Genomic DNA, 11,588 nt, shown 5'->3' on the forward strand with positions numbered 1-11,588 from the left:
AAAAAAAAAAAAAAATTATAAAAAATGAGTGCCCCGAGAGAAAAAGACCAGTGACCACTTAGGAAAAGCCATCGAGGGCTATCCTCAATTTAGAAGGTCAGGATTGATTCGGCCGGGGCTCTTATTTACTAAGCCCCCAGGAGCCCAGGGTCACTTTAAGAGTTGGGGACAAACCTGTCAGTTTCTTAGTCAACACTGGGGTGGCCCACTCGGTCCTTAGCCTCTGGGACCACTATCCTGTAAAAAACAATTATCCAGGGGGCCACAGGGAAAACCACAACAAGCCCTTGGACCACCAACCGACTTGTTGATCCGGGGAACGGCACCGTCACCCACTCCTTCTTAGTCATTCCAGAGTGTCTGTACGCACTCCTAGGACAGGACTTACTTCACAAACTTCTAGCAAATATTTCTTTCTGTGAGAGCCAGGCTTGCCTCTCAATTCCTCATCCCTTGACATCAGGGCCATCTCAGCAAATTCTCATCACCTGTTCTTTGTCAGACGAGTATCTCTTGCAGGAAGCTTTATCCTCAGAGGCAGATCAACCACAGACATCAGACCTTTTCCACCAGTTCCAAGAAAATGTACCGGGAGTATGGACTGAGACAAATTCCCCAGGCTTGGCGAGTTGCCATACCCCAGTCATGGTCCAGCTATTGGCAACAGCAACTCCAGTCCAGGTACAACAATATCCCATGAGTCAGGAAGCCAGATGGGGTAAGTCCCCCTGGAATACCTCCTTGCTCCCCGTCTTAAAACCAGGCACAAAGGACTATCGGCCTGTACAGGACTTAAGGGAGGTAAACAAACGAGTGGAAACTGTCCACCCTACAGTTCCAAATCCGTACACCCTCCTAAATCTCTGGGGACCAGAACACCACCATTACACTGTCTTGGATCTCAAGGATGCATTCTTTTGCATCCCACTGGCCCCTGTTAGCCAGCCCATATTTGCTTTTGAATGGACTGACCCCAATACTGGGGTCTCGGGGCAACTCACTTGGACAAGACTGCCTCAGGGGTTCAAAAACTCCCCTACTCTGTTTGATGAGGCACTTAGCAAAGACCTTGCTGCCTTCCGAGCTGAGTCCCCCAAGTGTACCCTACTCCAATACGTGGATGACTTACTCCTGGCTACAAAAACCCAGGAGGCCTGTAAAGAGACCACCCAGTCATTACTAAAGACCCTACAGACTTTGGATTACCGGGTCTCAGCTAAAATGGCCCAACTCTGCCAAAGGAAAGTTACCTACCAGGGCTATATCATAGAGAAGGGCAACTGGGCACTAGCACCCAGCCGAGTCCTAGGGGTGCTGCAAATACCCACCCCCCCCAAGAAACACCAAGAGAATTCCTTGGGGCAGTAGGGTACTGCAGGCTACGGATTTTGGGATTCACCAAGAAAGCGAAGCCCCTGTATGCCTGCACTGGAGGAAATCAGCCCTCTACATGGACAGAGATAGAACAACGGACTTTTGACAAGCTCAAGACTGCCCTGACTACAGCCCCAGCCTTGGCCTTGCCAGACATCTCTAAACCCTTCTTGTTGTTTGTGCATGAAAAACAGGGAGTTGCTAAGGGGGTGCTCACCCAGACATTGGGACCATGGTCCCGGCCTACCTTTCAAAAAGGCTTGATCCCATAGCCTCTGAGTGGCCAGCTTGTCTGAGGTCAGTGGCAGCTACAGCCCTGTTAATCAAGGAGGTGGATGAACTAACCTTGGGGCAGGAGTTAAATTTAGTGGCACCCCACGCGGTGGAGTCACTACTCCGTGGAGCTCCAGGAAAATGGATGTCAAATGCCTGCATAGTTCAATATCAGGCTTTACTTTTGGACCAGCCCCGCATAAAGTTAACCTTGTTGTGCTTGGCTCACCACCTCGTCAACAAATCTAACACAGATTTAGGAAAAGACTGTTGGCTCTGTCTAAACCCTCAACCACCGTTTTATACCTGATTGGCTTCTCAATTACCTGCCAACATGTCCAATTCTTCATGCTCCCAATCCACACTCCATTTAACCCTGGGAGACATAGAAGAGTCTGGGCACTGCTACCACTCCCCAAATTTCACCCTTACAGGTTCTCCCTATGGACACTATTGTAATGTCTCCCACAATGTAATCTTTAATGGTAAAAACCTTTACTCTCAGGCCCCAGATACCATTTGGTTAGCCTGCACTTTTGGCCTCACCAACTGCATTTTCACATACCAGTTCAGCAGCTCTGCTCCCATACTCTGCACCCCAGTACACATCCTCCCTAGAGTCAACATTTAAGATGGCCAACAGGAACTTAACCTCCTGGCCTCATCAGATATTATTACTGCCTGATGGAAGTGAGTCCCTATCGTCATCCCTCTACTGGTTAGATTAGGTATTGCTGGCTCCACCCAGGTTGGAATATCAGCTCTTATAATTGGGGCCCAAAATTTTAAAACTCTCTCGCAGCACATAGATACTGATTTAAGCCACTTGTTAAGCCACTTGGAAAACTCCATTTCCCAACTCACTGATCAGGTTGAGTCTTTGGCTGAAATGGATCTCCAAAACCGGCGAGGACTAGATTTGTTATTTTTAACAAGGGAGGTTATGTGCCACCCTTAATGAACAATGTTGCTTCGATGCCAATAGGTCAGGCCTCATCCGAGAGAGCCTCTCCCTGGTCAGACAGAATCTCAAAACCAGAAAACAACTTCGAGAGGCTTCAGAAAGTTGGTATCAAAAATGTTTTCCTGGTGCCCTTGGCTCAATTCCCTCCTTACGGGCCTGGTAGGACCTCTGGTCCTACTCCTACTGGGACTTATGTTCGGCCCCTGCTTCCTAAACCAACTGCTCAGGTTCATAAAATCTAGGGTAGACTCCATAAAATTAATGAAATTAATGTCTAAATATGGGCCCTTAGAACAAACAAACAATACTGAACTGTTGGAGGAATTATTTAATTCCTGTAAATAAAACAAGGGGAGAATGTGACATGGTAATCTCTCTATAAACTGCATACCTCGACCATACCTCGGCTTCCATTGAAACTGCTCTCTGTAATCCTAATGTGACAGGCAAGCAGTCCAAACCCATGCCATCTTGGCCCCTGCGACTTGCAATAAGTAACTACGGTCTGTAATTTCCACCCTACCCAGACAATGTGTAAACTAACACTTATCTTGACTTCTGTGAACCACTTAAGTAACAATCAGAATGTCCAAAGTCCCCTGGCCCTCAGAAAGTCCGGAGCCCCTCACCCTCATCTCCACCCAGGAGGTGATTTACAGAATCCACTGGCCCTTGGAATGTCTGAAGCCCCTCAGCCCCACCCCCACCCTTCACCCTCACCCCTGATGTGGTTTACGGGCATAAAAGGTCTTGACACCCTCCTTTCAGGGGGCCATGGGTTGGACAGACGTGAGTCCTCTGTGGCCACTGGCAATAAAGACCCTGCAATTTGGCATACTTTTGTCTTGGTGTTGACTTTCTATGCTCGCTCCAGTATAACACATATACCTCAGAACTTAAAAAAATAATAAATTCAAGTAAGATAACAAATGAAAACCTGTTGCCAGGAGTTTGGCAGCCTACCATCCTCAGACACCGCAGCTGTTGTCGGATTGAACGGGCTAGGGGCTACGCCCTCACGAGTGCAGGACACAGGATGATTCTAAAGCCAGCCTCTTCTACTCTCCTCCTTCGCGGACAGAACCTTCTCCCTGGGACTCCAAGATGGCGCTTGCCGCAGCTGCCAGGTGTTAAGACGGCGGCACGGGGACGCGCCCACGCTCCCACGCTCCCACGCTCCCACGATCTCCTCTCCCAGCCTTCCTTGGGCTGGCAGCACCACTCGCTGTAGCCCTGTGCCAGTTGCCTTTCGGCCTGGGCGGTGGTCCCGCCTGCTGGTCAACTACCGCTCTACGTCAAGCGGCTCCGCGTCATGTGGCTCCAAGTACTGCTGTGGGTGCTGGGGCTTCCTGTCTGCGGCGCCAAGGTTGTAAAGGAAAGTGGTCACTTATGGCCGGAGGAGCAGCCAGCTCACCATCTCCAGGTAGGGGCTGTGTACCTGGGTGAGGAGGAGTTCCCACATGACTGGATGGACCAGGACAGGGCAGCAGAAAAGGCTGATGTGGTGCCAGGGCTGGATACCCAAGGCGATCACAGGGTGTTGCTGTCTGCGATTCCTGGGGAAGCTGAGGACAAAGTGAGTTCAGAGCCTAGTGGCAGCACCTGTAGCACTGGAGGAGCGGAGGACTCAAAGTGCAACCTCCCAGGAGGACTCAAAGTGCAACCTCCGAGAGAGCCTTTTCTCTCCAGATAGTGCTGGAGCACACTTCCCTGATAGAGAAGAGGAGAATTACACTGAGCCAGAAGTGGCGGAATCCTACACAGCCCAGACAGAAGACTACAATAGCACTGAAAGTCTGAAATCCCCAAAAGTGAACTGTGAGTAGAGAAACATTACGGGATTAGAAAATTTCACTCTGAAAATTTTAAATATGTCACAGCCTTTCTACCAGGTATGGCACTGTAACCATTCCTAATATTTTGTTATTTCAAGGAGCTAAACCAACGGCTAGATTTAATCATACAGATCGAACATTGGAAACACTGAAAATCTTATTTATAATCAGACAGGTATAGAAGCCAAGAAGATTGTGGTGGTAACTCAAGCCGACCAAATAGGCCCTCTTCCCAGCACTTTGATAAAAAGTGTGGACTGGTTGCTTATATTTTCCTTATTCTTTTTAATTAGTTTTATTATGTATGCTGCCATTCGAACTGAGAGTATTCAGTGGCTAATTCCAGGACAAGAGCAGGAACATGTGGAGTAGTGATGGACTGAAAGAAGTTGGAAAGAGGAACCTCAATCCTTCGTTTCAGAAATTAGTGCTACAGTTTCATACATTTTCTCCAGTGAACTGTTGACTTGAAACTTCAGTCCAATTAAAAGAATCATGCATTTAACTACTGAAAGTATAAAAAAATTATAAACTGGTGTTTTAACTAATATTGCAATAAGCAAACGCAAAAATATTCAATAGAGTGCACAATTCTTGTTTTTACTTCATGAACATAATTCAGTTTGAAAGGTGAAGACGTATTTTGGTATAATAGTGAGTAGAATGACATGCTTACTATACAGAAGGCAAAAATAGGACTCCCAGATTATAGTTTTAAGAAACCCTTGATTCCTTATATATGTTTAAGAAGGTTAGTTTTCTGTTTCTTTGCAACTGTTTTTTCCAGAGTCCATAGCAGGAAAGTATGTAACTAGAATTGGTTAGTGTGACCACTCAAGAAGCAAAAAAAAGAAAAAAAAAGCATCAAATGCCTTAAAAAAAAAAAAAAAAAAAAAAACCAGAACCTTCTCCCTCGGCCTACCTTTTATCCTCAGCTCCAAACACAACCAACTCTGCCTTTAAGAGGTTAGTACAAGTTAGATAGAAGGTACTGGGAAGTTTTCTGCTTTTAATTTCTGCTTAATGACTTATTGGCCAGGGCACTATCACGTCTTACTTAACAGCCTTTCCTGCACAATAAACCATGCTTGGCGCCCACGTTGGCCCACAAACCCTACGATTAAGCGATCGTTTGTCCTCGGGAGCTTGACAGAAACAGGAGTCTGAGGCGGGCTGGGAGGAGCCCAGATTTATTAAAGTAATAAATAACCTGGAAGCCCCCACCAAGCTGCATCCTCCCCCTTCTTATTTACTTCCTTTCTGTGGCTTCTGAGATGGGGGACTTAATTGCTCGGAAAGAGAGTTGCCGAAGAACTGCATAGCACTTGCATCCCAGAAACAATAAAATAAAACTGGGAGGCTCTAGGGCTACAGCTTAATAACAACTCTGCTGCTGGCTGGGCTGGGTTTCTCAGCAAGCACTCATCACATGTTTCTAGAAGAGCAGCACTCACTCTTGTGCACATAAATGCACTCAGTGAGGCAGAGATGCATCAGGCTGGCCAAAGGGAGGCCCTCTAAGATGAGGTTCTTATTCACCTTGTCATTTGTTTATCTCTTTTTTAATTTTTTTATTATAGATTTTTTTTAAAGAAAATTATTTGGCAAATATAACTTTAGAGGCAGAAATTCTTGAACATGTACTTGATATTTTTAAATACCTGTCTTCTCTGTATTCTCATTTGATCACAAATTTTTAGATCATTATCATAAAATATATACGTGTGGCTCAGAAACAACTTATCTAGCCAGAGCTCATCTGAATGTTCTCATATCCAAAACATTATACTATCTAAAAGCATTACGTAAGGAAAGCAATTTTCTAAAAAGTCAAAATAGACATTTCATATGTATACAAGCCGACGCTCACTTTTTCTCTCTCTTACACACAATTCTTACAAATGTATTTTTTTGCTTTCTTTGCCAGCCTACAAATTAGTAATACTTCTTATAGGCTTATTATTAGAGCCGGTCACTCCTCTTTCTACTTCACTTGTTTGAGTTAAGCTTGTGAAATTTATATAGCATAAACCATTTTAAAGTGAATAATTCAGTAGAATTTAGTACATTCATAATGCTCTGCCATCACCACCTCCATCTAGTTCCAATCATTTCATCACACTAAAACTCCATACCCATTAAGCAGTCACTCATTCCCCACTTCCTCCTTTCCCCATCCGTGGCAACCACCAATTTGCTTTCTGTTCCTATGAATTTACGTAGTCTATATATTTCATACAAATAGAATCATACCACATGTAGCCTTCTGTGTGTGGCTTCTTTTACTTAGATAACTGTCTTCAAGGTTCATTTACATTGTAGCAGGTCGTATTTCATTCTCTTTTGTAGTTAAATAATATTCCATTGTATGGATATACCACATGTTATTTATCCATTTGTTTATTGATGAACATGGGTTGTATTGTCAATAGTGCAGACATAAATATTTCTATATAATATTTATTAGAATATCTTTCAGTTAGAATCTGTTTGCAATTCTCTTCAATATATCCATGGGTAAAATTTCTGGGTCATATGGTATTTTTATGATTTACTTTTTCAGAAACTGTCAAATTGTTTTTCACAGTGGCTGAATCATTTTGCATACCCACCAGCAATGTATGAGGGTTTGAATTTCTCCGGTTTCTGCAATTTTATTTCACTTACAATTCTTACAAATATATTTATACCCTGCCCCTAGTCTGGAAAGAACTTGTACTTTTTGCAGGCTCTGTATTAGGGGCCAGTCACTTTTTTTTTTTTTTTTTTTTAATTTTTTTTTTTTTTTTAACTTCCCATATACAAGTTAAGCTTGTTCCCAGAAATGCATGCACCTACTTCTAGCAGTTCACAGCATTGCCCAAAAGCTGAAAATTACCATTCAAACGTAGGCAAAGTTGCTGTGAAGAAACTTTAATTTTTCAAGTGTCAAGTTCTAAAAAGATATTTTCAGATATGCAAACTCCCCAAAATTTTTATATACTATTCCAACCTGGACTGCAGGGACAGGCTTATTCAGGGCTATTATTGTCAGGCTTTCTGCTGTGGTGTATATATTTTTTTAACAGGAAAGATATGTTCCACCAAAATAAAAGATGAAACCAAGTAAAAAGAAAGCATGAAATCCGAGAAACAGGGAATCCAAACTTGCTAAGCATCAAAGACATTTCCAAAATGACAGCAAAAAGTCTCAGGATGACAGCTGGAAATAACTCCCTAGAAAACAACAGGCCAAAATAAAAGGAAAAGGGAAGTTTCCAGGTGGGATGACTCCAGGCAAAAAAAAACAAAAAAACAAACAAACAAAAAAACCACAACAATGAAATTGCTAGATTACCTTCTATAATTATGTGGGTAAAAAATTGTACTGAAGACTATTGAAATGAGAGAAAAACAATTTAGTACAAAGAAAAGTAACCAGATTAAAAATCAAAGAAATCACTAATTAATCACTTAAGATATACAAGAATATGAAAAGGAACAAAGTACACTATAGACATAGGATGCAAATGCAATGATTAACAAAAATTTATAATATAAAATTATATCAGAAGTAAAGAGAGAGGAAGCAAAAGAGTTGATGGCATAAGAGAGTTTTATGGTCAAGTACCATTAAAAAATACACTATAGAGTACATCTAAAATTAATGAAATAGAAGATAGCAATGTACATTAGTGTTTCAGTTATTTATTAATATAAAACCAATTATTCCCAAATTCATCAATTTAGTACAATAGTCATGATTTTATTATTATCTCACATGTATGGAACTGGTTCTGCCAGCTGGCCAGGGCCTCAACTGGGATGGCTGGCTGAAGAACCTACCTCTGGCTTCTCTACACTCTGTGAATTACTGTATAGCCTGGCAGCCTCAGACTTCTTACATGGTAGATCAGGACTCCGAAGGCAATTGCCCCAGGAGGCTCATGTGGAAGCTGAACCAGTTCTTATGACCTGGTCATTGAAGTCACAAAGTGTTACTTCACCATAGTCACACTCCCACCTTGATTCAGGGAGAAGAAACACAGATACCACATCTCAGTGGGAGGAGCATCAGTGTTACATTGCAAGAAGAGCACATGAGATGGTGATCTTATTGAAAAATATAGTTTGCCACACTTATTATTTAGAAAGAAAATATTAAAGCAAGGAAAGAAACTAATAGTCATGTTTGCTTCTGGTGAGAGAAATTGGGGGCAGATTTTGAAACGATTTTACTTCTTAAAATAGTTGCATACATTACTTGATAAGATATATATACATCGTTTAAAGAAATAAGCTGGTATTCCTCTCTAAATGGGTACATGAAGCCTCAGGCACTCCAAGGACGTACAGCTGGTTTATGTCAGAGCTGTCAGAGCAAACATATGTCAGACTTATGAAAGCTCTGCGTCTCACTTTGCACTCTACATAGGCATCACAGCTCAAATATCACCAACCTAAAAAGACGACATCAGTTGTTTGGAACAGTCTTCTTATGTGACAAATAAGAACCCCTCATTCTATGACATTTGTATCAACCACAAAATGGCCCAAACCCTTAGTATGTGCCTAACATAGAATCAGGCATATAGGGAGTCAATGATTAAATCTCCTGGTCAATATACGTCTAGTTAGTTACAAGAAACCTAAGAAGCTATCTTAATAATTTAGTTATTTGAGATAGTACCAAAAGTAATATTGAACCTTTGAATCCATGAACCAATGGAATTGACACTTAGAGATCATTTCATTATTCAAAAATTATCTTTGTTGTTTTCTGGGTTTTTTTTTTTTCCAAACTATTTGCTTTAATGAGATTACCCTGAACAGGGTAAAATATTAAATGAGGTGGCTGTAGTGGGAATTAGGAGAATTCTTAGGTGTCTGATCAAACATCAGGGATCTGGAATCAAAGCCAGTTTAATTAGTAGTTTTTGTTATGTTCTGCCAATTTTTTTTTATTCTATTAAACAGAGATACCTACCTATAACCTGCAATTTCCCTCCTTTTGAATGTTTTGCTCTCATCTCTGCCACTCTTCAACCCAGTTGATATATTATAAATCATTTATGCATTTTGATATATGCCAAGGCTATAGATATTGGACATGAGAAGGAAGCCTTAAGTGCCTGTAATTGTGCCAAAAAGTCTAGAAAAGCCCCACTCTCCCACTGTTAATAAAGAACCTCCCAGTGCAACTATCCCTGAGTTCAGTTCACATAAGATAGCAAGCACGCTGAGTGGTTGAAACTGGAACGGAATTTTGAAAAGTTTCCATGGGAGAAGAGGTTTTCCTCTTTCTTATATTAACCTTGTTCCTAATTTCTGTTTCAGCTAGGATGAGATGCTCACACTCTGGCTTCTACATCATAATATTATGACATCAACTTTCCTCAGAATCTTCTGAATCAGAGAGTTTTTTGACTTTTCATAAATTTTTTCCAGGGCTACTACAAAAGGAGTTCTAGCTCCAGGACAAAAAAATAGGAGCTTCTTTTTCAAGGAAGGGCTAGATGTATGCAAATCCACATGCACACATTTTGTATCCAAATGACCCCAGCTCTATTTCTTCACTTAACATGAAGTAAATTATTTGATGTCTGCAAATCTGATGCCTATAATCTGTATCCAAATCTATGATACATGAATAGCAGTATCTTCTCTGGTGATTTCATTGTATTGTATCTAACACCAAGGTCTACATAGATCAATTCTCTCCACACCTGAGTTTCCTGTTTCCATATGTAAAATGAGAGATTTTTGATCTTTAAAAATCCTTCCAATTATAACATTGTCTAGGTCTCTGAAAGTAAAATCAATCATTCTGAGATTTGGCTGCATGGAACACTGTATGAAGGTGGAAGGAAGTTCAGCTTCAGAAAGATTCCAGAAGCAATTGACTTTGTCCTTGGAAAAGAGGTAAGGTTTGATGGAAATTTGTGAAAAGGATTCGTTTCATTCCATTGTCCCATGAAGAAAGCTAAAAACAGACATTGTACAGTTGTCTTAGCTGCGTATTTTAAGGTCCTCTCATTATTGGCATTAAATAATAATTCTGGGGTGACGCCAAGTGTGGAAGAAAAATACATTGTGGCTGTTTTGTAAAAAGTATTTTTGCAGATTATCATGAACTCCTCTAGCTTTACCTGAACATAGGCTTTTCTCATTTCCTCACACCTCTATGCAAAGCTGCATTTTCTTATTCTTTTTATCCCCCTTTCATGAATATTCATGGATTTCTGTTCTGGCCAAGACAGAGTAACAAGAACCAGAATTATTCTCCCTATGGAACAATTTTTACCAGGGCAATAAATATAAAATAAATAAAACACAGTTTTCAAGAGAATGGACACCAAACAGTGAATGAGAGTGATATCTGAGAGATCCGAGAGTTTAAAAATGGGATTGTCTCAGCTTGATACATGAGACTGTTCAGTGCAGAGAAATGGAGCCTGAATGGAAGCTGGTGAACTCCTTGAGTTGAACAGATGAAGCTGAGAATCTGGGAAAAACCAAGGCAGCTAGAGTCCACAAGACAGAGTTCCAAAGAAGACAAAGCTGCACAGAAAGAAAATCATGAATACCTGTAGTAAGACTCCTTTGAGTATTCATCATGTAAGAATGAATGTGAGGAAACAAGTCGAGGCTAGAGAAAATGCAATCTGAGAAGATTAGAGGAAATAGTGCCCAGTGGTCTTATTTGGCTAGGAACAGTACCTGTTCTCATCTGCCAGACTGGAAAACCTTATAATTCTTAAGATGATAAGGAGAATACGTATAAGAGCCTTTCTCCATTCATGGGGAATAATTAGCTCTGGACAAGAATGCTGTTCTGGTCCAACCTAACAAATCTTAAAAGCCATTACCAAAAACTAAAACAGAGTTCAAAAGTATGTATAAGAATACAAAAATCCTGATTCTAGATCTTTGAGTTAAATGGTATTTTTGTTTCTAGATTTTTGAGGAATCGCCACACCGTCTTTCACAGTGGTTGAATAAATTCACATTCCCACCACCAGTGTAAAAGCATTCCTATTTCTCTGCAACTTTGTCAGCAACTATTGTTTCTTGACTTTTTAATAATGGTCAATCTGACTGGTGTGACATGGTACCTCATTGTGGTTTTGATTTGCATTTCTGTAATGATCAGTGATGTTGAG

The 11,588-nt window shown here is 41.2% G+C and overlaps 1 protein-coding gene and 1 pseudogene across 2 annotated transcripts in view; both read left to right on the forward strand.

Moving 5' to 3' along the window:
• Positions 1 to 1,844, forward strand: part of LOC108305168 — a 5,103-nt gene extending 3,259 nt beyond the window's left edge. Inside the window, exon 2 of the mRNA XM_017529728.2 lies at positions 259 to 1,844. Coding sequence (XP_017385217.2) covers positions 259 to 1,368 — 1,110 coding nt within the window. The 3' untranslated portion in view covers positions 1,369 to 1,844. The remainder of the gene's footprint in view (positions 1 to 258) is intronic.
• A 778-nt stretch (positions 1,845 to 2,622) lies between these two features.
• On the forward strand, positions 2,623 to 5,029 carry LOC108305169 (annotated as a pseudogene). The gene is made up of 2 exons (XR_001825594.2): positions 2,623 to 2,838; positions 3,843 to 5,029. The product of XR_001825594.2 is annotated as a thioredoxin domain-containing protein 15-like (transcript).
• Positions 5,030 to 11,588: the final 6,559 nt, after the last annotated feature.

Source organism: Cebus imitator, unplaced genomic scaffold (assembly GCF_001604975.1).
Source record: "Cebus imitator isolate Cc_AM_T3 unplaced genomic scaffold, Cebus_imitator-1.0 Scaffold60, whole genome shotgun sequence".
Lineage (NCBI taxonomy): Eukaryota > Metazoa > Chordata > Mammalia > Primates > Cebidae > Cebus > Cebus imitator.